The sequence below is a fragment of the Lepidochelys olivacea genome (genome assembly GCF_965140295.1).
Source record: "Lepidochelys olivacea isolate rLepOli2 genome assembly, chromosome: 1".
NCBI lineage: Eukaryota > Metazoa > Chordata > Testudines > Cheloniidae > Lepidochelys > Lepidochelys olivacea.
In genome coordinates, this window is record NC_140411.1 from 22,649,108 (window position 1) to 22,676,452 (window position 27,345).

General features: G+C 41.8%; 1 protein-coding gene across 7 annotated transcripts in view; it reads right to left on the bottom strand.

Annotated features, from left to right (window-relative positions):
• The window catches only part of DLG2 (discs large MAGUK scaffold protein 2), a gene marked incomplete at its 5' end in the record, with an annotated part of 1,505,837 nt that overhangs the window by 693,461 nt on the left and 785,031 nt on the right, over window positions 1-27,345 (bottom strand). The window contains one exon of one of the 7 annotated variants that reach the window (XM_084617701.1): window positions 16,337-16,771. The exons of the other annotated variants lie outside the window; for them this stretch is intronic. Coding sequence (XP_084473827.1) covers window positions 16,337-16,414 — 78 coding nt within the window. Of the gene's footprint in view, window positions 1-16,336; window positions 16,772-27,345 lie in introns of those variants that run through there. 7 annotated transcript variants of the gene reach the window in all.

Here is a 27,345-nt window from a genome sequence, read left to right on the forward strand (position 1 = left end):
TCTGAGCCCTGTCGTGTGTCTCCCCTGCTCTGTGGAGATGGGGTAAGCGGGGTGCAGGAGTAGGCAAGAGGGGGTCACTCTGACTTTAGCCCCCCTCTCACTCCCGCCCCCACACAGCAAGCAGGAGGCTCCTGGGAGCAGCTCCAAGGCAGAGGGCAGGAGCAGCACAGGGCGGTGCGGGGAGGGACAGCTGAACTGCTGGCAATTGATAGCCTGCTGGGCAGCTGCTGCACAGGGAATTTAGGGGAGTGGGGAGCTGATGGAGGGCTGCCAGTTCACCCTGGTTCCAAGCCCCCACCAGCTAGTTCCAAAGGGCTGCTCTTCCTGCAAGCAGTGGACAAAGCAGGAGGCTGCCAAATGACATTATAAGGGAGCATTGCACAACTTTAAACGAGCTTGTTCCCTAATTGATCAGCAACCTAACAACTTTAACCAGAACGATTTAAGTGAGGAGTTACTGTACAATACTGTGAACTCGGGACCTTCAATTTCACATCCAGAGCACCCACACAGGAGAGTTACAGTGCAGTATTTTGGTGCAAACTGGTATTCACACCCACTTAGTCCAAAATGCAGGGCCGTGTAGACATGGCCTTAGTGTCTTTTTAATAGTGGAGAGGTACTCTTGAGAAGGAGTATATCCTGCACTTGCGGTGGGATGGTCTCCATTAAGCAGGTTTCCTCCCCGCCCAACTCTCTAATTAGGATAGTTTTATATTTTAACTGGCAGATATTTTTATTTAGGCGTGTGTGACATTTATGGTTCTAAGGTATAGCACCGCAGCATTCAAATCACTTTTGAACATGATTCTTAGGCACTGTGAAAGTTTTACCCACCAGTAGGGTGGGTAGATCATCTCCTCAAGGGAAACAGTTTCCAAAAGCAGACTAGAAAACATTCATGCAATTCTGGGGGAAAGAAAGATTTGCAGAGGTCAAATAAACCTTATCCATCAATAATTTCTGTCTTTTTTGAACTATTTAGCCAAAGTACAGTGAAAAGCACAAAACATTTTTCCTCACCATCAAACTTGTGTATTATTTCTATACAGTTAATGTTTGTTGAGCCCCCACTATTGTGAAAAAAGAAATCCAGTCCCTGCCCCAAAGAGCTAACAATCTAGAAAGATTATAGAGTACAGACCAAATATTAGCACAAATTTTAGCATCTGAATCATAGAATCCTATAATATCAGGGTTGGAAGGGACCTCAGGAGGTCATCTAGTCCAACCCCCTGCTCAAAGCAGGACCAATCCCCAATTTTTGCCCCAGATCCCTAAATGGCCCCCTCAAGGATTGAACTCACAACCCTGGGTTTAGCAGGCCAATGCTCAAACCACTGAGCTATCCCTCCCTCCCCACTGTGTCTTCATTATCCTATCTCAGGGTAATTGTCTTAAGCAGATTTTCCATAGCTTTAGAGACACTGACAATTTTTATATTATTTCAGTACAAAACAGCATCTGGACGTGTTTATTTTTTTCCTTTTTCAGAAGATCTCTGCTTTTCATTTAGAGTCATTAACGATGTGACCTTGCCCCATCTCCCAAGTGCCTGTCAAGGTAGTAGTGACCAGGGGGTTTTGTTAATTGATGTCCAAACCTGTGTGTTGCATAACAAAAGCTAAATTCCAACTTTTGAGGGGATTGTTTTACATCCACACCTGTCCATAAAGTAGGAGAACCCGTGAATGAAAGGTAGATTGCAATATACTAGCTGGCTGAAGGACTGGTACTGGAGCATATCCCATGCAGGTCAGCTGTTCAAATCCAGCAAAGGCTGATAGTGACAAAGTTATTGCATTGGTGGACTGTGGGAAAGGAGCATGGTCATAGACCAGTTAACACTGCATAGGTGTCCAGTTTACACAAAGAGCTACCTAAAGTAGCATTACAGTAGAACCTCAGAGTTACAAACACCTCAGGAATGGAGGTTGTTCATAACACTGATCAAAACGTTATGGCTGTTCTTTCAAAAGTTTACAACTGAACATTGACTTAATACAGCTTTGAAACTTTATTACGCAGAAGAAGAATTCTGCTTTTAACCATCTTAATTTAAAGGAAACACACACAGAAACAGTTTCCTTCCCTTGTCAAATCTTTTTCTTAAACTTTCCTTTATGTTTTTTAGCAGTTTATGTTTAACACAGTAGTGTACTATATTTGCTTTTTCTCCCCCTCTACTGCTGCCTGATTGCATACTTTGGGTTCCAAATGGGAAGTGTGGTTGACTGGTCAGTACGTAACTCTAGTATTCGTAACTCTGAGGTTCTACTGTACCCAATCTCCTTATTGGTAGTCTCGGAAGAGGAGCCAAAGCCTACACATGATCTGGAGAGCATTTTCCCTATACCTAGAGGACATCACTCCAGAACAAGATTGAGACAAAGAATGGAGGGGAAGCTAGCTGAGCTGTTTCTTCAGTTATATGTGATCTATGGTCAAGAAGACAACTTGATGTCTGCAGAGGTGTCAAGCTAATGTTTCACATGAACACTTAGGACTGGTCTTCACTAGGAAAAGTGGTTTGTTACCACATTAGCTAAACCAACGAAGAGTCCGGTGGCACTTTAAAGACTAACAGATTTATTTGGGCATAAGCTTTCGTGGGCAAAAAACCCACTTCTTCAGATGCATGGAGTGAAACTTACAGATGCAGGCATAAATATACTGACACATCAAGAGAAGGAAGTTTCCTTACAAGTGGAGAACCAGTGCTGACTGGGCCAATTCAATCTGGGTGGATGTGGTCCACTCCCAATAATTGATGAGGAGGTGTCAATACCAAGAGAGGGAAAATTGCTTTTGTGGTGAGCCAACCACTCCCAGTCCCTATTCAAGCCTAAATTAATGGTGTTAAATTTGCAAATGAATTGTAGCTCTGCAGTTTCTCTTTGTGCCTGCATTATTATAAAAGTTACCTACAGAGAGTCATTGAGATCACAATAAGCTCAATTCTAATTTTCACCAAGTCCTTTTTTACACCTCTCTGGCAGTGCACAGGGACCCCAGATTAGACGCAAATTACATTTACAACCACCACTGTCAGGGTGGTGTCAAAGGGCTTTTGTATAAATGAGAATCAGGCCCAATATCATTTATTTAGAAACTACAGTTAGAATTCTCATATCAGTTTCTCAGAAAGCTTTGACTCCATTAGACAGTGTTTCTTGTCGATATATTAACCTGATCTATATCTACATACATATTAGAGATGCCAAGTGTAATTCAGAACCCAAGTCAAACAAGTATTTTATTATGCTATATTTTGCATTGCTTATGGAAGACTCAGAAGAACAATTGAAGCCAAAGATATTCACATTTGTGTATTGCACAAGCCATTTTCATAATATACTTGCAGATTGCAGAAATATACAAAAAAACCCCAAATTTCAATAAATAATGGGAAACATTTGAATTAAACATTATAGTCACAATGCTACACACCGGGATTTAACTGAACTTGATATAGCTATCAACTAAGCAGGAAAAAATCCTATTAAATTCCAAATACAGTTCATTATACCATATTTTAGAAGGTGATAACCATAAACAAATTATTTATAGAATACAAAGAGAAAATTATTTTTCTTCCTTTTAGAAAAACAGTCTCCTGTAGTTGGTGGTAATAAAGCTGGTTATTCATTAGAAATGCATCCAGACTGACTCTATTCAAGTCACAGCGTGAGCACACAAAGTAGCAATTAATGTAGGTACTGGTGTGGAAGTGGTTTTCCAAATGCCATTCTGTTTCTTTTTGTTTTGTTTTTATGTGACTGAGGTGAAAGTTAAGTTGAAAAATTACAACTACTATTTCTGAAAGTTTCATAACACTAAGCTATCTTATAAGATATCAAGGAAGTGACCACCTTGATTGTAAATTAAAAAGCATGGTTGTATATTATACACAAATATGAGTTTGCAGAGCAGTCTTGGTGGCACAGTGGAAATGCAATGCATTACCATATGAAGCATCCAGCTAGGATCAATTGCCAAAGCCAGTCCTCTAGACCCATTAGAGTAGGGCAGAGCTGGAACTCCAGTCCACAGCAAGGGCGTGCCAGTAGTTGCTTAACAAAAACTTCTTTAGCCAGTGAAGGAGAAATACAGATTGACTTTAACAAGAATCTCCTTTACTACTCCTCAGTTGGGAGGACAGTGGCTATGAAGGGGAGCACCTTGCAGGTAGAAACAGAGCAACACATGGAGTGACCCACTCAGGGAAGCACATACACACACAAAAACTCCTTCTAAAAAAAAGCTAAATTCATAAGGGAATAAATGATTGCACAGGGATTAACTTCAAGAAGTGGATGCATAATAAATTATTTGTGATTTACTCTTGTATTTTTTGAGGACTATTTGGATTCATTTTATTATGATTGTAACTCACCTCTACCTAAGAGGGGTCTCCCACCAGTATGTATTAGTAATCATATACACTGCCTTATAGACAATTAAAAAAAAAACACAAGTTTAGTTGCCATGTGGATCTGAATTATATCTCAATACAAGGAAAAAACACTTATAATTAAGGCCAAACCACCACCACACCCAACTCCAATCCGGAATCAAACTTAATCCCCTACTAATGCTATTGTGCTAAAGCAACAGGCACACTGATGAGCGAACACAGATTTGGGGACAATTTATACCTTCAAGTCAGTGGCACCGCTATGGGTACCCGCATGGCCCCACAACATGCCAACATCTTTATGGATGACTTAAAGCAACGCTTGCTCAGCTCTCGTCCCATAGCACCCCTACTCTACTTGCACTACATTGATGGCATTTTCCTCATATGGACCCACGGGAAGGCGGCCCTTGAAGAGTTCCACCTAGATTTCCACAATTTCCACTCCACCATCAACCTCAGCCTGGACCATTCCACACAAGAGATCCACTTCCTGGGCACTACAGTGCAAATAAGTGATGGTCACATAAACACCACCCTATACCAGAAACCTACTGACCGCTATACTTACCTACGTGCCTCCAGCTTGCATCCAGGACATATCACACGATCCATTGTCTACAGCCAAGCCCTAAGATACAACCGAATTTGCTCCAATCCCTCTGACAGAGGCAAACACCTACAAGATCTTTATCAAGCATTCTTAAAACTGCAATACCCACCTGGGGAAGTGAGGAAACTGACTGACAGAGCAAGACGGGTACCCAGAAATCACCAACTACAAGACAGGCCCCACAAGGAAAATACAGAACACCACTGGCCATCACATATAGCCCCCAGCTAAAACCTCTCCAGCCATTATCAATGATCTAGAACCTATCCTGGAAAACGATCCCTCACTCTCACAGACCTTGGGAGACAGGCCAGTCCTCGCTTACAGACAGTACCCCAACCTGAAGCAAATACTCACCAGCAACTACACACCACACCACAGAAACACTAACCCAGGAATCAATCCCTGTAGCAAACCTCGTTGCCTACTCTGTCCCCATATCTACTCTAGTGACACCATCAGAAGACCCAACCACATCAGCCACACCATCAGAGGTTCATTCACCTGCATATCTACTAATGTTATATATATCATAGAACCATAGAATCATAGAATATCAGGGTTGGAAGGGACCTCAGGAGGTCACCTAGTCCAACCCCCTGCTCAAAGCAGGACCAATTCCCAGTTAAATCATCCCAGCCAGGGCTTTGTCAAGCCTGACCTTAAAAACTTCTGAGGAAGGAGATTCTACCACCTCACTAGGTAACGCATTCCAGTGTTTCACCACCCTCATAGTGAAAAAGTTTTTCCTAATATCCAACCAAAACCTCCCCCACTGCAACTTGAGACCATTACTCCTTGTCCTGTCCTCTTCTACCACTGAGAATAGTCTAGAACCATCCTCTCTGGAACCACCTCTCAGGTAGTTGAAAGCAGCTATCAAATCCCCCCTCATTCTTCTCTTCTGCAGGCTAAACAATCCCAGTTCCCTCAGCCTCTCCTCATAACTCATGTGTTCCAGACCCCTAATCATTTTTGTTGCCCTTCGCTGGACTCTCTCCAATTTATCCACATCCTTCTTGTAGTGTGGGGCCCAAAACTGGACACAGTACTCCAGATGAGGCCTCACCAATGTCAAATAGAGGGGGACGATCACGTCCCTCGATCTGCTTGCTATGCCCCTACTTATACATCCCAAAATGCCATTGGCCTTCTTGGCAACAAGGGCACACTGCTGACTCATATCCAGCTTCTCGTCCACTGTCACCCCTAGGTCCTTTTCCGCAGAACTGTTGCCCAGCCATTCGGTCCCTAGTCTGTAGCTGTGCATTGGGTTCTTCCGTCCTAAGTGCAGGACCCTGCACTTATCCTTATTGATCCTCATCAGATTTCTTTTGGCCCAATCCTCCAATTTGTCTAGGTCCCTCTGTATCCTATCCCTGCCCTCCAGCGTCATCATGTGCCAGCAATGCCCTTCTGCCATGTACATTGGTCAGACCGGACAGTCCCTACGTAAAAGAATAAATGGACACAAATTGGACATCAGGAATGGTAACACACAAAAGCCAGTGGGAGAACACTTCAATCTTCCGGGACATTCTATAACAGATTTGAAAGTAGCTATACTTGAGCAAAAAACTTCAGAAACAGACTTCAAAGAGAAACAGCAGAACTAAAATTCATTTGCAAATTGAACACCATTAATTTGGGCTTGAGTAGGGACTGGGAGTGGCTGGCTCATTACAGAAGCAGCTTTGCCTCTCCTGGAATTGACACCTCCTCATCTATTGTTGGGAGTGGACCTCATCCACCCTGATCAAATTGGCCCTGTTAACACTGGTTCTCCACTTCTGAGATAACTCCCTTCTCTTCATGTGTCGGTATATTTATGTCTGCATCTGTAACTTTCACTCCATGCATCTGAAGAAATGGGTTTTTTACCCACGAAAGCTTATGCTCAAATAAATCTGTTAGTCTTTAAGGTGCCACCGGACTCCTTGTTGTTTTTGTGGATACAGACTAACACGGCTACCCCCTGATACTTGACACAGGAGTATTAACACCCTTTTCAAATGGAAAATTATTTGCACAAATCCTTTTGTAAGGAGATGGGAGCATCTCCCCAAATCCATAAAATACAATGCATGCAAAGAACATTTAAAAGGCTGTTCCAGTGGAATGTGATAAAGCTGGTATCTGCTCTTGTAAGAAGTACTAAAGGTGACATGTTTCAGAGTGGTAGCCGTGTTCGTCTGTATCAGCAAAAATAACGAGGAGTCCTTGTGGCATCTCAGAGACTAACAAAGTTATTTTGGCATAAAGTTTCATGGGTTGGAATCTACTTCATCAGATGCATGGAGTGAAAATACAGGAGCAGGTATAAATATATGAAAGAATGGGGGTTGCTTTACCAAGTGTGAGATCAGTCTAATGAGATAAATCAATTAACAGCAGGATACAAAGGGAGGAAAAATAACTTTTGAAGTGGTAAGAGAGTGGCCCATTACAGACAGTTGACAAGAAGGTGTAAGTAACAGTAGGGAGAAATTAGTATTGGGGAAATTAAGTTCAGGTTTTGTAATGACCCAACCACTCCCAGTCTCTGTTCAGGCCTAATCTGATGGTATTCAGTTTGCAAATTAATTCCAATTCTGCAGTGACTCCAACATGAAGCTGCAGAACTGGAATTAATTTGCAAAGGTGACATGAATCAGTATGGCAATTTTCCCTTCCCCTAACTCCAGGTGTTCACTCATGAGTGAGTTACAATTTGTTTCCTGGTCTTCTTTACAAGAGCACAACTGCATTCTTTCCCTTCCTCAAGGCTGGTGGAAATTATGCAAGATATCCTTTAGTGAAGAGGTTTTAAAACAGGGAGGTGGATTTGTTACAAGGATAAAACGTTATATAGGAGGTTGACTGCAACCAAGTAGAAAACATGTTTTGCCTTTAACCAGTGCTGGATTAATTCTCCTGTGGGCCTGGGGCTATTAGATTTTATGGGGCCCCTGGGAGTTTGGAGTTGGGGAGTGAGAAGGGGTGAGCTCTGACCAGGGATGGGACAGCAGGAGGTTTGGGGTGTGGTCTCTAGGTGGGAGTTGTGGTGCAGGAGGGGGGTCTGGGCTGGGGTAGGTGTGCAGGAGGATGTGCAGCATGTAGGTTCTGGCCAAGAGGCACTTGCCTTAGCCCTGCTGTGCCGCCACCCAAGATAGGATTTCTGCCTGCCCTGGCTCCGTGCTGATCTGCTTCCCGAGGTGGCCGGCATGTCTGGACCATAGGCAGAGGGGTCAGGCCGCTCTGCATGGTGCACGCTGCCTGTGCCCACAGGTGTTGCCCCCGCAGCTCCCATTGGCCATGGTACCCAGCCAATGGGAGCTGCAGAGCTGGTGCTGGGGGTGGAGGCAGCGTGCAGAGATTCCCTGAATGCCCCTCGCATAGGGGCCACAGCGGCAAATCAGCGAGCCAGTGCTCGCAGCTCCAGCCCTGGGGGGGTTGGGGTACTGAGGCTCGGGGACCGGTGTCTGGCCCACGGCACAAAGACTTGGCATGGGCTGGATGAAAAGAAGCAGCAGGCCGCATCCAGCCTGCGGGGCCCCACTTTGCCCGAGGCCCCGGACTGCAGCCCCTAAAGCCCCTGCATTAATCCGGCCCTGTCTTTAGCGCAAAGTTCTAAAGAAAGGCACTGGTGTTCTGTGGGTTCTATTGCTCCTTTGGAACCCCAGTGAAATCATCTGGGCAAAAAACATTTTCCCCACCCTACAAAGATTCTCCCCCGGCCCCCCCATTCGGCACTAGGGCAAACACAAGCCCTTCCACAGTTTTTCACAAAAACTAGAGCGAAAGAGAGAGTGAGCAACTTTAGAATAGCCAACAGTTAAGGCACCAACCTGGGATGTAGGAGACCCAGATTCAAATTCCTGCTTTGAATGAGGCATGTACAAGCCCTGACTACTGGTAATTTTTGGAGAGAGGGGGGCCTCTCCCTCTGGTTTTTAATAGAAGTTCCATCCTGGACCCAAGAAATTTTCTTGATAAAAAATTAATCAAAACTGATCCTTTCCCATACCAAATTATGTTTTGGACAAATCAGAATTTTTTTTAAACCAGAAAAGCTTAGTTACAAAATTATAATCAGCTTTACTGAGGACCGAGCAACTACTGGAAGGTCCAGGTTAGCAAAATGTACAAGCAGAGTAACTTAATATTGAAGAGAGATAATACTAATTAGAGATAAGAGAACCTATGTCCTAAGTTGATGTTTTATTAATTTTGTTCATCTGAATTGTTTTCCACATTTCTCGTGTGTATGGTTTCTGTGCTTTTGTTGTGAGTAAATACTGGTATGAATTAATCTCTCTCAAGTTAGCTAGCTGGAGTGCTGCTTGTAAATAAAAAAGGGTTTAAAGGAAGATACATTGCCCTAATTTGGCCTACTGTTAAGGCAAGTTGCATTAAAAATAAAGGTACAGGAGAGAGATTAAGGATATACACTCTGCCATGAAGAATCAGTTGATAAAGGTAATAGCACTGATGTAATATACTTAGACTACTGTAAGGCATTTGACTTGGTACCACATGACATTTTGATTTAAAAAACCTATAAAGATCTAAAATTAACATGGCACACATTAAATGGAGTCAAAGCTGGATATCTGATAGATCTCAAAAAGTAACTGTAAATGGAGAATTGAGCTATGTTTTTAATGGAGTCCTACAGGGATCCGTCCTTGGCCCTACACCATTTAATATTTTATTAATGACCTGAACGAAAACAAAATCATCCCTTGCAAAGTTTGCCGAGGACACAAAAATGGAAGGAGTGGCAAATAATGAAGACAGTTTCACTGATACAGAGCAATGCAGATTACTTTGTAAGCTAGGCGCGAGCAAACAATGTGCATTTTAATACAGCTAAATGTAAACGTGTATATCTAGGAACAAAGAATGTAGGCCATCCTTAGAAGCAGCGACTCTGAAAGAAGATTTGGTGGTGTGACACTCTGGCCAAAAGGGCGAATACAATGTTTGGATGCAGAAATAGCGCATTGGTGTAACCCCTGCTGGAATACTGTGTCCAGTTCTGGTGCCCACAATTCAAGAAGGATGTTGATAAACCGGAGGAGGTTCATAGCAGAGCCACAAGAATGATTAAAGGATTAGAAAAGATGCCTTACAGGGATAGGCTCAAAAAGCTCAATAAATCTAGCTTAACAAAGAGAAAGCTAAGGGGTGACTTGATTACAGTCCAAGTACCAACACAGGGAACATTTAATAGTGGGAGCGTCAATCTAGCAGAGAAAGGTGTAATACAATCCAATAGCTGGAAGCTGAAGCTAGACAAATTCAGAATGGAACTAAGACATTCATTTTTAAGCGTGAATAATTAACCATTGGGACAATTACCAAATGCTGTAGTGCACCATTGGCAATTTTTAAATCACATACTAAGATGGTCTCTACTTCAAAAGGAATTATTTTGGGGAACTTCTATGCCCTGGGTGATACAGAAAGTCAGACTACATGATCAAAATGGTCCCTTCTTGCCTTGGAATCTGTGAATCACTATTTAGTCACACCACTGATTGTATTCTATAAACATTTCCAAAGACTGCTAGTGCATTTCTAGAGAATTGCATTAATTACACACTCCAGCTTTATCAGCCTTTTTTAAGGAAATATTTTTCTGTCATTTTGTAAATACCTACATGTTTTGTTTTTGTAGCCAATCCTTAACCTCCAAAAAAGCAAAAGTACAACCAGTACCAAATACATCATCATACTTCAATACCAAGGTCCTGATCCAAAGCCCATGGAAGTCAACTAGAAGGCACTCATTGCCCACGATGTGCTTTGGATCACGTTCTAAGTGCCTTACTTAAAACTAGAGCTGTCAATTAATCACAGTTAACTCAAGCGATTAAAGCAAAACAAATTAACTAGATTAAAAATAATCGGTTGTGATGAATCACGAGTTTTAATTACACTGTTAAACACCAATTTAAATTTAAACACCAACTGTTAAAAATACCAATTTAAATTTATTATAAATATTTTTGGATTTCCCCCCCCCCCTTTATGCTGCTTTACCTGGTGAGGGTCGTGGCGGAAGCACGAACATTAGGGAGGACAAGACCTCCCTTTCCTCCACAACAGGTTCCAGCTCCTCCTGGGGGATTCCCTAGCATTCCCAGGCCCATCAGGAGATATAATCCCTCAAGCATGTCCTGGGTTGGCCTCGGGGCCTCCTCCCCATGGGATGTGCCTGGTAGAGTTCCAACAGAAGCTCCTTATCAGGTGCCTGAAGCATCTCAGCTGGCTCCTCTCGAGCCAAGGAATAGGGGCTCTACTCTGAGGCTCTCCTGCATTGCTGAGTCCCTCACCCTGTCTCGGAGAGTAAGCCCAGCCACCTTGTGGAGAAACCTTATTTCCACTGCTTGTATCTGCAATCTAGTCCTTTTGGTCATTACCCAAAGTTCATGACCATAGGTGAGGATGGGGACGTAGATTGACGTATAAATCGAGAGCTTCATCGAAGAACTCGACTCCCGCTTCACCACCACGGATTGGTACTGCGCCCACATCAGTGCTGCCGCCGCACCAATCCACCAGTCAATCTCACGCCCCCACTTACCATCATTTGTGAAAAAGACCCCTAGATACTTGAACTCTTCCACTAAAGGCAGCTGCTCCCCGCCTCACCTAGAGAGAGCAGTCCACTTTCTTTCAGGAGAGGAGCATGACCTCCGATTTGGAGGTGCTGATTCTCAGCCCAGGTACAGTGCTCACTTTATATTATTTTCTTTTACAAATATTTGTACTATAAAAAGATAAAGAAATGATAATTTTCAATTTGCCTCATACAAGTACTATAGTGCAATCTCTTTTTCATGAAAGTGCAACTTATAAATATTTTTTTACATAACTGCACTCAAAAACAATGTAAAATTTTAGAGTTTACAATTCCATTCAGTCCTACTTCTTGTTCAGCCAATTGCTAAGACAAACAAGTTTGCTTACATTTACGGGAGATAATGCTGCCCACTTGTTATTTACAAGATCTGCTGAGAGTGAGAACAGGCCTTCACATTTGCACTATTGTAACTGGCATTGCAAGGAATTTACATGCCAGATATACTAAACATTTGTATTCATACTTCGACCACCTTTCCAGAGGAGATGCTTCCATGCTGAATTTAAATTGGTATTCAATTATTGATTAAAACGGTGATTAACCACAACTATTTTTTTAATCTCGCGATTAATCATTTGACAGCCCTACTTAAAACCTTTTACTTCAATGGGAATTCATAATGTTCAAAATCTGAACATATTTCATTTTTATTTATAATTCCACCACTCATTATGTAGCTGTTTTCTTGAGAAATTCTAAATCTGACGATATCTGCATTTTATATACGTTTATATAACATCTGCTCTGTCTTCGTGATATTATGAAGCATTCTCATGAAGTGGCTCATATTGTGAACTACAGGAGAGAGGTTTTTAGAATTGCAAAGGCAATAAATAAGAGCACTTCAACATTAGAAAAACAAGAAGTACAAGTCATTTGAAACAAATATACTTTTTTCTTTACTGCCTTTTTGTGAAAATTCATCACTTTATGTACACATTTAAGAGAATAATAGATTTTTTGATTTGGTGGGTGAACTGAAAAACCAGAAAAATATTTGGTTGGTTTCTAACAAATTGATTTTTTTAAATTATTTTTTCCTCACCAAAATAAAAATCCCAGAAAAATTTAGACTGTGTCCATTTGAAATGACATTTTCCACCAGCAATGTCAATTTGAATCAATATTTCATTTCTAAAACGTTATTCTGAATCAATGTTTTCTTTTGAAATTGTCATTTTGAAATGAAATGTTGCCATTTTTTGTTTTGAAAATGTTGAAATCAAACGTTTCAACATTTAAGTCTTTGTGGATTTTTTAGTTTAGTTTTTTCAGCCAAAACTGTACACTGAAATCAATCCAAACAGTTTTGGTGCCCCAAAAGTTGATTTTTGGCAAACGTACTATTAAAAGAAATTTCACTGGAATTATTGCTATAATAAAGTGGCCCCACACAAAGTAATTTTCTTTTAAAACAAAATATAGTATGACAATCAGAGTATCTTCCACTCCACTGTGTGCTGATCTTTAGTTTTCGTCTTAAATCAAATGGATTAATTGCTCAGTTACCTTTCTGCACCACTTCCAGTCATTTGCAATACTTATTTTTACAGCTTAACCACATGAAGTTAACATCTCTTGATTTTTGCTTGATTGCAGTTTAATGAGAAAAATTCAAATTATCAATCAAAGGACTTGTCTACATGGTAGGGTAACATGCTCTATGGGGATGTGATGCACTATGGGGGGTGTGATTTCCAAAGTGCACTAACATACTGCACATTAATTAATTGGTCTCCGTAGAACCTGCTGGTACACACTAAAAGTTCCGTATGTAGTACTGTTTCAAACACAATTATTTGAAAGCGAACCAGCAGTACATCCTCAAAGTACTTTACCATCTTTAATTACACAAGTCTCACAGGCAAGACCAATTGTCTTAAGTAACCTTTTCTCAATATTGGCAGTCTTCCCTCTTAACTATATAACGACTTCATAGTAGCACTAGTAGTAGTAATGTAGTATCAAGAAGTCCCAATCAGAATTGGGTCCCCACCACGCTAGGTGCTGTACATACATAAAACTCAGTCCATGTCCAAAGGAGTTTACAGACTAAAAAAATACAATTAATTATTACAATTTTTCAAAATGCCTCTCTTTATCAAAGAGAAAATTGGAACATTTTTAAGGGAAGCTAGTGGAGGTAGACAAGGATTATCCCGTTTTTTACTCATGGGGAAACTGAGGCTCAGAAAGGTTAAGCCTGACATCTGAAATGTCAGGCAGAGACCATTACAGAGACCAGTTCTCCCAGTTTCTAGTGCCTGGACTTAGACGACAAACCATTATCTTTTTTCTGCATACATTTGCTGGTAAAATCTTTGGTTTTAGATTATTATATTGAACGGCTCGTTACTAAAAGTATAGCTAATTTAAATGGTGCGTGTGCACAGAAAAATATCAACTCTGTTTTCAGGTAAAAATATTTGAACAAGGCAAAATGAGCTAATAGTTATATTGATTATTCAATTGAGCGCCAATAACATAAACCTTACAAAAAAAAGTCAGACGCTTTTTTCATTTACTTATTGTCCGTCACGTTTTCAAATAATTTTTTCCCTGCTACCAAATTACTTGACTGCAGATGTCAGTGTTTATCAGTTTCCGATCATCGCTAGCGTGCAAGAGGAAAACCTACATGCCATACTAGGCCGTGGATTTCCTCCTGCCACTGGTACATCATGGTGATTTATGAAAGGAGTTCTAAGTCACTGGAAGCACTGCGTATGGAATGAAGCCTGAAGGATGAATCCTATCCACGGCAATAATCAAGACAAAAATAAAGATGAATGAAATCTGAGCACAAGCATGGTTCTGTATTTTGGTTCCTAGGAAATTCCAGTAGAGAACGTACTGGCCCAGAGCTCATGTAAACATTTCCGCACAAAACTCTCAACAGCAGCTCTCAAACATGAATACCATTGAACCCAGTAGGGTTCACAACTGCCTGATAGAAGTCCTTATAGAACTGAATAGGGATTAACCCAACAGGTTTCTACAAAAGCTATTCTATAAATGACTTAAGAATCTAATAGGTAGTGATAGGTTTACTATATTTGAATATTATTTTAAACTAAGTAATAGAATTCTATAGCAGGAATGCCATTTTCTATTAAATTCAATTGTACTTTTCCATAGAGGTTCAATAAGATTAAAAAAGAAAAAGTACACACACTTGTTTTATATAATGCATTCTAGACCAGCTTTAAAACTTCTGAATCGTGTCTCTGTCCAATGGATACTTAATCCCTCAGCTACCATTTTGGGGTACGGGAGGGTGAAGGCTCCCATGGGAGGAGGTAGTCAAGGCTTACTTGTTGGTTTTATTTCTCACTCTCCCTCCCACAAACAAAACACACCTAGCACAGGAGTTTATATGGTACCACAGATGGTTGCTTTAGTGAGAGTAACAAAAAAATGATAAATCCCACATTAAAAAAATGGAATTTGTGAGCACCCCCATAAGAATGAGTAAAAAATTATCACATGACTAGGATTTCGAGATAATTTTCTAGGATGTTGATGTTTAAGGTACAATCTGCCATAGCTTTGGTGCTGTGCATTTTTGCCACCTGGAATCTTGGAAAGAGAGGGCAGTCTCCCCTCAGAATCATAAAAACAGTTTACTTCTGGTTATCACTTGCTCCAGGTAAAGAGCGTTTTCAGCTACCAATGAATTTAGATGAAGGATTGTGCATGCTGGGTCTGTGATTATATTACAAAGAAATGCCAAAGAAATAATAAAGAAACCTTTTTATGAATCCTTTTACTACATCAAAGAAAAAAGAAAGCAAGGGAGCCATCACATGAGAGTAATGAAGGCAACTTTACCGCTGTACAGTTCAATCGGTTGTCCCCAACCTAATGCTCAGAGTTCTAATTTTGGTGAAATCATCCCATTTTAAAAATGGTGTCTATCATTCTGTTAATTCAACACAAAGATGGACTACAGATCTTATAAATAAATACCTTCTATGAATCAAAATGGAAGACTTATTCCCAGTGCTCCTAACTGTAAATTCTAACACATTTTTAAGTTTTGTTCTTCAGGGAAAGATGACAGAGGCATCTTCAATATGAGGACTTACAGAAAACAGCTGGTTAAACAGTCACACATTTTATAAAAAATGATCTTATGACGGATGTAAAAACAGAGTAAAGAAATAATGCTAGAAACCAATGACTAATGGATACAATGTTAGCCATTTATTTTTAATATAGCTACTTCCTATTTAAATAGGAGGGATTCAAGCTGCAATACAGCATTTCAACAAGTATCATGAAATAAAATCCTCAATAATTTTAACACTTAGCATATTCCGTTCTGATTGGTGCCATATTAGATAAATATATACAAGCAGCAAAAAGCAGTCGTCGTTTCAAACCCTAATGTAGTCATAAAAATAATGCAGCACAGCAACAAGTTTACTGGAGTGTTCCCTGAACCAGATGTACAGCTGTTTATTTTTTCAAATGAAGACTTTGGGAATGATTCTCTCTTCAGCATTTAAACAAACTGACAAGCACAGAAACATGAATCAAGAATGTTTGCATGAAATCACATAAATAGTGATAGGTCATTTTCAGTTTATTAAAAAACCCAATCAGATCTACTACAGTATGTAGCAGGCATCTTACATGAGAGGCAAGGCTAATATTCCCACCAAGAACATACCTTCTCTATTTTTGCTTTCCTGGCATTATGCACAAACCTGCGTCCCAGCTTCTTGGCATACCAAATAGAGGCAAACATTGTAGTGATTGTTCAGATTTCAGTCTGGATATGCAGCACAATAAACTTCCACCAGAGCTCAAATACAAGTCTAATGATGGTAAAGGTCTCACTACTACGCTGTTGCTTTCTCAGCTCCTCTCATAGTGGTTTCTGAAAAACCCTGTATGGCCAGTCTGCAGGTGTATTTACATACTGCCAGCAGGAGGTCCAGGGTGAGGCATCTTTGCATCCAGCTCACATCCAGTCGGCTAAGTGCCTGTCTGCAGTTCTTTAGCACTGTCACCACAAACTACATGTGTGTCAGTATGAAAGGAAGCTGCAGTAAACTAGTGTAGCAGACAGCTCACCTCCTGCTTCTTGTGTTCTGAAATTTAACTCTTTGATTCTTTTTCATTTGCTAGTATGCACTGACAGGAACAACAGTTTCAATGCAAGATACACAGTACCACAGGTTAATCAAAAGGGGCAGAAGTGCTGATAGAATAGGAATGCATATTCATTATTAGATGAAGGAACAGGTGTTTTACATGGCCAAATGCAATTAAAATATGAAAGAGAAATGAGTGAACTGATTCACTGATCACACTGTTGTAAGTTGTATATATTTCTCTCCGGTTTTTCAGTTGACAAGTTAAAAAAACATAACATCCATTCAATTTATTTCCTGATACCAAATGTAGCTTTAAGAGATGTAAGACTCACTTGAGGATCTTTGCTATGTGAACTCATTCATTATGAAACAAGAAACTGACATTCTTAAATTTGCTCTTTAAGTTCTGCCTTATCTCAGCTTTGTTTGCTCCTCTTCCTTTAATCACTAGTTATTTTACATGGAGCGGTGAAATGCTTACAAATGCTTATTTTTTACACAAAAACAACAATCTGCTGCTTTCCTTTTGCCACATACCTCGGTTTTAACCCTTCCATTTGCTTTGCTGTTAAATTCTCTGTTAAGCATTAGGCAGAAATATATCCTTTTTGGCTGCAGATTTAAGAACAACAACCAGATGTTCTTCCCAGCCAAGGGCAGTTTTCAAGCCATAAACTTACAGGGTTTCCAGCAGGGCTTCACATTTGATATTAATTAGCATCATAGGACAAATCCCAGCCCAGGCTCTCCCCGTCCCAAGGCTATAGAAGTGCTAAGAAGTAACAGAACCATGCAGGGGTAGAATTTGTGGAGCCCACACCCAGGAATTACTTCTGCCCCGCCATGAGGGTTGGGACAATTCACGATTAGCAGTGACTGGCTAGTAAGCCGACTGTTAAATCGTTCCAGTAGCTACTGCACTCCTTGGAATTAATGCACAAGAGCTTCCATGGAGATGGATCTAGTAAAGCTTCAGGGCCTAAGAGTTTGGGAAGGAAAGGATTCCTCCCCAGTTTAAGACTCCCACACACAGCCCAGCCACATGCTGGTGTCCACACCAACTCCCTGCGCCTCAGTTTTCTCACCTGTAAAATGGAAATAGTGATACAGACTCCTCTGTAAAGTGCATAGAATTTTTCACAAAAAACTGTTTTTGGCAAAAAATTCAGGTTTCTTGGGAGTTTATTTTTTTTATGCAAACCTGAAAGATTCTAACTAAAATTTTAGTGTCTGGTGAAATCTTTGGGAAACTTTTTTTTTACACTGCCAACCAATTCTAATTAATTTAATTAATACCTAGTTAATCCGGTCAGTCCTAACATTACAAGCCAGGTCATCAGAAAGATTGGGCAAAAACTGGCATATCTGGAGTGAGGATGTTGAAAGGGAGTTACCAGTCCCATAGTACAGTTCTCCTCTCCCCGCCACCCGCTGGACTCTAAAGAAAGGATAGTTGAATCTCCAAGGTGCAAAGACTGATTAGATTCCAGTGCTGGGTTTACAATGGCATGATGCCCACACTCAGAAGGGGCCCTATCGCCCAGACAGTGACCCTGTGTCTCCGTACTCCACCTCGAGACCCTGCCCCACTCAGCTTCTTCCCCCAAGGCCTCGCCTGCTGCTTGTTCCTCTCTGCCCCCTCGCCCACTTCCCCTCTCACTCTTCTCCACCCCCTTCCCCCCATGTGAGCTGTGGGCAGAGTCTAGGGAGAGAGAGGCAAAGTGGGGGCGCGGCCACAGGCCAGGTACTAGGGCTCACAAAAAAGATTAATTCAGCCCTGATTACATCAACTTATAATCGGGGTGTGCTACACAATGCAACTTGGCATCACAGGAGGAGGGGGGTATGCAGAGTGACCCAGCTTCAGGGGGTATACATTGTGAGGTGAATCCTCCTGGAAAGGATTGTTAACCTTCATCAAAAGAACAATGCCCTGGAAGAGTCTGCAGAAAACTGAAGACCTCATATTTAAAAAGGAGTAGCCACGGATCAGAAAAATAGAAGGAAGAAAAAGTAATGTCACTCTGATGCTTTTTAACCAACACTATAAATTTTCATGCAAATTATAATCCTACTTGCATATATACACATATACTGGAACATTACTCCCCCACCAAGTTTTAGACACCAAAAAAGTATGCTTTGAAATTGCTTGAGTACTATTCCATGTGAATGTATTTCTTCATCTTTTTTAGAGAGAGAGGCAGAAAGAAAGCCACTATTTATATAGAATTTACAGTATTATTCTTCTGTATGCACAGCTGCTTATAGCCAGTCAACAGAGGAAATCCAAGTTCAAAGACAAATCTTATTTTCATGCCTTACTGCTGGCTTCATTAGTGGCATTACTGATCTGTTATTCACAAAAATATGAAGTAAACAAAAGCCAAAATTGCAAAGCCCCATTGAAAGGAAAAGAAAATTGTTCACTTAATGAAGAAAAACAAGGCAGCATAGTAGAGAGATCATTTCCTCCATCGACCCAAAAAATTAGACACAGGAGGGTAAAAGAAATGGAAGAATTATAAATGTATTTCTAAAACTCAAAACCACATATATCCCAAAAGGTATACTAAAAGAAATGGTCAGATTATAAACCATTTCATTACAGTTCCTTCATAAACTAAGCATTCAGAAATAGTCAAAAGTGGGCTTAATGGGATTTGTACCTCTCGATTTTTTTTTGATTTTTTTTTTTTTTTTACTGTAACTATAACAAAGCCTTGTTTTACAGAGAAGTTACAAGCTGTACTGCTTTAGAAAACTGGAGCTCCCAGCTGTGGTCTGTTCACAGGAGGAATAAGTACTATAGGTTGATCAGTGAAATGCTGTGTTCAAGGACAGACAGGTGGATGTGATTGTGTAAGACTACAATTGCCAATACGAGATAATCAGTTAAGAGCAAATTTTACAAGGGGCTTCTTGCTGGGAATGAGTGGGTGCTTTCAATCAAATGTTCACATGTATACCATATATTAAATAGGATTCTCAGGATTATGTGAGCAGAGTTAGTCTGTAGACAAATCTGTGGATGCACAAACAAAATGAAGTGGTTGATTGCTGCCTCTGATAAAATCCTATTATTCTCATGACATCACCTGTAGTATGAAATAAATGGCAAGTGATGCTCAAAGTATTGAAATAGACAATTATTTCAAACACCTTGCTATTTGTTGATATACTTCATTTTTGACTGACAGCCTCTTTTTTCATTTTTAATAGTTCCATTGTACTTAAACAGCACATATAAAGCAGTGCAGCTTAGCTCGAGACAGGGCATTCATCTTCACTTGTTAAGGGATGCACAAGTGGTGATGTCATCCCCACTGTGGTGAATATACATGTCATCTCTATAGTAAGTGTGTGCGCACGCAGTGTAGAAAATAGCCTCTTGCGCTCCTGCCAGCGTGTGTTTATTCAAACACACACAATAGACAAAATGTATATACATCACAGATGAAGTTGATAATTAAAAATAAAGTTTAGCCATATAATAAAGCAATTTCTATAATAATATTAAAACAGCCATATTAGGAAAAGGTTAGCCATTTAGGGCCTGGACAGATCCTGAGCATCTGCTACTCCCAATGAAGCTTTAATTCCCATTCACAAGTTAAAGGAGATACAATTAGGGCTAGTATAGTAACCCCAGCCCTGGGTTTATCAATTCACATCAGGCAGAGCAGGGTGTGAGGAGAAAGAGAGGAAGAGAACAAACCAGGAGATTTCAGAAATGGATTGGACTGATCGTATTCAACCATCAGTTTTCCCTCCTTGAGAATGCTATTGTTCCAGCTGATCTTCCAATACAACAACATCATGTTGTGAAGGGTTATGAAAAGCTGTACTAGTCAGCGCACCTAGAAGTGCTTGTGCCACTTATTTTGAGAGCCCAGCTCCTAGATGCCTACCTCACACAAAGGCCAGTGTAGACAGCAGCTCTGGAGAGCATTTTCAGAGTCTGGTTTCATTGCTATATACAGGGTTCTTACAGGATGACCTCTCCTCCTTTCCATTATAAACAGCATTTTTTCCTAGACATGCCCAAAGTGACTATGTCTGCCTCAGCAACTGCAAAAACCCACTCTGCCTTATCTACAAAGATTCTAAATTCCTCATGATCAGAAAGATAGAACAATGATTAATAATGATACTTTGCACATCTGTAAAGTCTTTCACTAGAGGAGCTCAATAGTTTCATGAACAAATTAAACTTTATCACTGTCAGATTGGTATTTTATAGATGGGGGAAATGAAATTGTTTACAGGTTACATGATTCATCACAGGTGATGTAGCAAGTCAGTAGCAGAGTCAGGAATAGACCCCAGGAGTTCTGATTTACAGTTACTTGTTCTAACAAAAATGAAAGAGGAGGTATGACAAAGTGGGGTTTTCCCCCTTGTTATGTTGTACGTGAGTCTTACTGTTTTGCATGAATACTGTGCGTACCTCAGTTTCCCTGCGTATTGAACCAAAGCATAGACAGTGGGAATAATGGTGTGTCACTTTTGCTGAGGCCCTCGAGGACAGGGGAGGCTGCCCAGCTGCCTGCATATAAGCAATGGACAGTGCCCTTCGTAACCTGAGAACCAGGAAGGGGATGTGACCAGGTGACATTTTGCCCAGGAAGCAAGACAAAGACCAGGAGGAGGGGCAACGGGCATGTCGGGGGATGGGCAGTGGGGTCCAGTTCAGTCTCCTGTTTGGGACCCAGAGGAGGGAGTCCAGGGGCTCCACACCCTGGATCCCCTCAAGATGGGCTTTGCTGGAAATTCCCGATTTCTGTGCTAACAAATTCTGTTCTACACTGTGTTCCTGTCAACTAATAAACCCTTCTGTTTTACACGCTGACTGCGAGTCACTGCTGAATGCAGAATTGGGGTGCAGGGCCCGTCTGGCTTCCCCAAGGTCCCATCCAGGTGGACCCGCTGCGGGAAGTACATGGTGAGAACAGGGATGCTGAATGTTCCAAGGTCTGACCCAGGAAGGCTATAGCTGAGGAGGCTTTTTGCCCTGGACAGCGTGCCCTGAGGGGAGTCACGCTACCCCAGAGTCCTAGCTGGCTTCATACAGAGTTGTTCCAGAGCACTGGGCCTGTGACTCCGTGACAGAAGGAGAAGGGAAAACAGATGAAAGGAACGTTGGAGCAAGAAACTGGAAAGCAATAAAGATGAAATGGTGGATGCTGAGGAAGGCAGTGGCCCATTTTCTTCTTTTCTTTTTCATTTTCCTGGCTCTAACTCCTATAGCCCTTCTCTTGTGCCGGGTCACTTTGCTCTAGAGATTCTCGCCTCTGAAACTCAACTACAACAAAGGGTCATAGAATCATAGAATATCAGGGTTGGAAGGGACCCCAGAAGGTCATCTAGTCCAACCCCCTGCTCGAAGCAGGACCAATTCCCAGTTAAATCATCCCAGCCAGGGCTTTGTCAAGCCTGACCTTAAAAACCTCTAAGGAAGGAGATTCTACCACCTCCCTAGGTAACACATTCCAGTGTTTCACCACCCTCATAGTGAAAAAGTTTTTCCTAATATCCAATCTAAACCTCCCCCACTGCAACTTGAGACCATTACTCCTCGTTCTGTCATCTGCTACCATTGAGAACAGTCTAGAGCCATCCTCTTTGGAACCCCCTTTCAGGTAGTTGAAAGCAGCTATCAAATCCCCCCTCATTCTTCTCTTCTGCAGACTAAACAATCCCAGCTCCCTCAGCCTCTCCTCATAAGTCATGTGTTCTAGACCCCTAATCATTTTTGTTGCCCTTCGCTGGACTCTCTCCAATTTATCCACATCCTTCTTGTAGTGTGGGGCCCAAAACTGGACACAGTACTCCAGATGAGGCCTCACCAATGTCGAATAGAGGGGAACGATCACGTCCCTCGATCTGCTTGCTATGCCCCTACTTATACATCCCAAAATGCCATTAGCCTTCTTGGCAACAAGGGCACACTGCTGACTCATATCCAGCTTCTCATCCACTGTCACTCCTAGGTCCTTTTCCGCAGAACTGCTGCCTAGCCATTCGGCCCCTAGTCTGTAGCGGTGCATTGGATTCTTCCGTCCTAAGTGCAGGACCCTGCACTTATCCTTATTGAACCTCATCAGATTTATTTTGGCCCAATCCTCCAATTTGTCTAGGTCCTTCTGTATCCTATCCCTCCCCTCCAGCATATCTACCACTCCTCCCAGTTTAGTATCATCTGCAAATTTGCTGAGAGTGCAATCTACACCATCCTCCAGATCATCCTGGCACTAATGTAACCCTTAAATTATGGGCTGCTACTGCTTGCAATTTGATGTACTGGTACTATGCAGCATAATAGTATAAGAGAACAAGGAAAGTTTTAAACTTAGCCAGTTCTCTCTCCTTTCCTCTTTTATTTTGTTAAGCCTTGGAGTGGAGACAAACTTAACTATGGTACTTAATTTTGATTTTAGAAATTGATTTTCCACTCTAAAATCTGCTGGTGCTTGGGAAACTCTAGCGAGCCACACAATTAACATTGCAAACTTTAGCAACCTTTTACAAAAACAGAAAACCCAACAACTTTAGTAACGCCAGTTTTGCTCTTACCTTTGCCTATGGTTCAGCGTAAGTTTGTCAAAAGTACGCAAATAACTTCAAAAATTTCTATCAGAGAAACTTGTTAAAGTTTCTCTCAGCAGTTAAAGTAAACAGTACAAAATAAAAGTGGCACTGAAAAACCCTAAATTTACCATTAAACTGCTCACATTCTTGCAACAAATGAAAGTAAGGAGTATACTGTTAACATCAGACTTGTATTTGTATGGTGAAATAATAAAAAATAATAAATATAATAAAACCCCCACACTTTATCCTTGAGGAGGGAAAGAGAAAGAATAAACCACACATGACAAATGCTAGTCGCATATGTTGCTAGGGCACTTCTTGGAAAGTACTCAGACACAATGGTGATGAATGCCATGTATAAATGAACAGAATGCAATTAATTTCAGTGAAAGGAGGCTCATACTCTTACCATCTATGTATCTATGTTAGGACGTATATGGCCCCCATCACTGAAATATCAGAATGCCTCACAATCTTTGACATATTTATCCTCACAACAACCCTGTGAGTTAATGCAGTGACCGCTTTGGCTAGCCACCTGAATATATACTGGGGGGTGGGGGTCAGGCAGGACAGTATACGGGCAACTAGCCCATATGTCCGTGGTGCTACTGTCAAAACGTGAAGGTAATTGTAGAGACTCTGATCAAATCGGTGTGTAGTGGGGCAGCTGCCCCACACAGGAGGGAAGAGTTAAAGCAGGCCAGAGGGAACCTGCGCAGTTAGAGGAGGGCTCACTAAGCGAGCCAATTGGGAGGTGGCTTGTTGCAGCGGCCAATCAGGGCCAGCAGGGGCCATTTATAACGACTTCTCAACAGAGCAGAGAGAGTCTCTCCTTGGCCTGCTAGGGAGAAGGACTGGCTGCCTAGGAGCACTGTGGCTAGAGCTGTGCTGGGCAGGGTAGCAGAGCAGAAGGAGCTTCCGGCTCCAGACCGAGGCCCTGGAGGAAGGGCAGATAAGGTGCTAGGGCTGCCTCCACTTGCCCTGAGGGAAGTGACCAACACAGACTGCAGTTTGCCCCTGGAGCAAGGGATTAGGCTGGTAACCGTAGCAAGCCACTGAGGCAAGTGGCTGGACTATCGACTGCTGGTTACCCAAAAGAGGGGGAGACAGCTGAGCGGGACACAGCTGGAGGGCTTTGCTCCAGAAGAGGACGCCACGGCCCGGGGAGTGACGCGGGTCACAGAGTGGTGGAGACAGAAAAGCGGGAGTAACTGCGAGCGAGACACCACTGGAGGAGGGTGCCCTGCGGAAGGACTTGAGCTAATTCTAGAATGGCCAACAGGAGGCGCCAGGGTGGTGAGTCTCACACCATTACATGGTGGAATAGGGGCCAGTGTAATTGCCATAAAAATCAGTTTTGTACCTCTTTACCAAGCCACCTTCCTCGCCTCATTTGAACCCTTCCTAACAAAGCTACAACTGCACTGCATACAACTTTGCTCTGTCATCCATGAGAAGAAAGTCAATCGAACAGAACCATCACTGGTCAAAGAACCCCAAGATTTTTTTGGTGGCTGAAATTGTCAAGTTATTTATCAAGCTTTCTTCATCATAAAATCAGAACATTTGACCAGCTCTAATGCTCACTGGCAGTCTAAATTGTATGGGTCATCAGCCTTTACCTGGGCTCCAAGCCTTTGGAATTTTAAAAAACTCTCTGCTCTGTGATGGTATTTCCAGGCAATAGTTTACTTTTTATTTCTAAATTTCACAGATGAGCAATCCACCTTCATCCCTTTGCCAAATCAGCTATTGTCACTCCAGACACTTCAACATTCCTCTCACATGGCATTTATGTGCTAAAATGGAAACAGTGGAATGACCTCGCTACCCTTGAAACCGGTGGAAAAGCCCCTAACAAAGGAGGGAAGAGTATCATAAAAGCAGGTAATTGGTCCTTGTTTCCCTACCACCCCGGCAATATCGTAGTAGCTTTTCACTTTCCATGTGTAGCTGTTGCCGAAGCAGAATGCAAAACAGATAAGGGACAGTTTGACCCTGGCTGGACACATTTTGAATTAAAAACGCTTGGCTTGCCATGATCAATCTTTTGCTCTTCACACAGGACTGTGCCAGGATAAACAGCTCCACAAAGCGTGGTAACATGTTAGCCCCTTAATCTGGATGGGTCTTGGGAAGGAGGTGGAAAGGAACTCTGCTTTCTGCAGTGGGTTGAACTAAAGGTGCTGTCTCCTTGCTTCAGTTTCACAGAATCAGGCAGAAAGTAATGTGACAAAACCACACTCCTAAATGGTTCCGAGGTGACATGGGAATACCTATACAGCATACAAGAATAATCACCTGCAGTAATTAATAATAATAATCATCACCTGCAAGGTTGCCTTCAGAACCATTTAAAAAGAATGATTCTCAATGTCATTGTGGGCCAACAAGAAATGCAAGCTTAAGGGAAGGCAAGGTCCAGTTGCTCTACCACCTAATATGACAGACAAAATTGTCCACTGGTTAATAGAAAAATTCTCTTATTTCACCAAATCGGACTGGGCAGAGATCAGAGAAAACATTTCTCAACATCTGAGACAATGAACTGCTAATCTGACACTCCCTCAGTGCCAGCATAGAGGCTCTTCCAGTGTTGCAAACTCTGCAATTTTATCACTAGTCTCATGGAACTTCATGTTATTTCAGAAAAGGCAGCTGCCAAAATCAAGCGATAGCACAAAGATTGCAGCTTTCATATTAAAAAAAAAAGTTTCTAGCCCTTAAAGCTGATGGGAAAAGCTTGAAAAACATGACTTGTGTCACCTAAAGCCTCAGAAGCCAAATAAAAAGAAAACATAACTTATTCCTGTTTCGGTTTTTTAAAGTCACCAAGTTTGAAGTCAATTCCTGCTTTGTTGGGGTCTGACTCATGAGTTTGAGCATATGGAGATGACAATATTGCTCTGCCCTGACCAATGCTGGAAGCCCAAGAACAGTGGGTTATCACAGCCATGATCAAAAATAAAAAGTGTTAGTTTCATAATATGCAAATTAGCAAACATGGTGACCTTCAGGACTAGGTGGATGTTCTAGTCTTTCAATGGTGTTTGAAGGTGAAAACTCAGATCAAGGACATATATCACCTTTGCAGATGCCACCTACACATCAGCTGTGAGAAAAGTCACCACCTCTCATCTTTTGTTTTAGTAGCAGGTAACATGGAACAAAGGAGCCCTGGTTCATTCTGCTGGATTCAGAGTTAGAGCTATGAATGGATTTGCTGTATTAGTTAGGGGTTAAATCTTAAAAGTGACAGATTATGTGCAGCAATTGCATGAGCATACATGGTCAAGTGGGTGCATAAGATGCCTCTCACCCATTCTTTCATGGCTGAGCAAGGGTCTCCCAGATAGCATGGACAGATTTCTCCTGTGCTCTTTGGAGTACTAGCCTCTCCACACCATCACATAATCCAACAAACACACCAAAGGGAATGATTTGCTCCACCTTAATGGACAAAGCAGATTACTCATCCACCATGCACAGTAAGCAGCCCTAGAAGAGATTGTCTCCCTGGGGAGATGGTAGACTCCGAAAAGGTAAGAATTTCACTGGGGATTGGAAACTCCTGTATCAATGAGATTATTCTCTTCCAAGAGGGAGTTCCCCCTGCCATCCGGAAGCAGACTTTGGAGACAGGAGACAGCATGGTAACAGAAAGGGGCAAGAGCAGCTGATTCCTCCTCTGTACAAACATAGTAGTGTGACCCTGAAGAGCTATCACCCATAACATTCTGGCCACCTAACAATTTCCTATATTTCCCCAACTCTTCCCACAGTACTGAACAGGCTACATTGTTTTCACGACTGAGGCTGCAGGAGACCTACTCACTGGATATTGCTTCAACCCCTTCACTTGTACCTCCAGCTTATTTGTGTTTTTGAATTTACTGTTTCAAGAGTCTGGAGCAGCTTTTGCACGCTCCTGGTTGCTTCTGCAAATACGGTCTAGGAACTCAAACCAATGCCCCAAACCTGC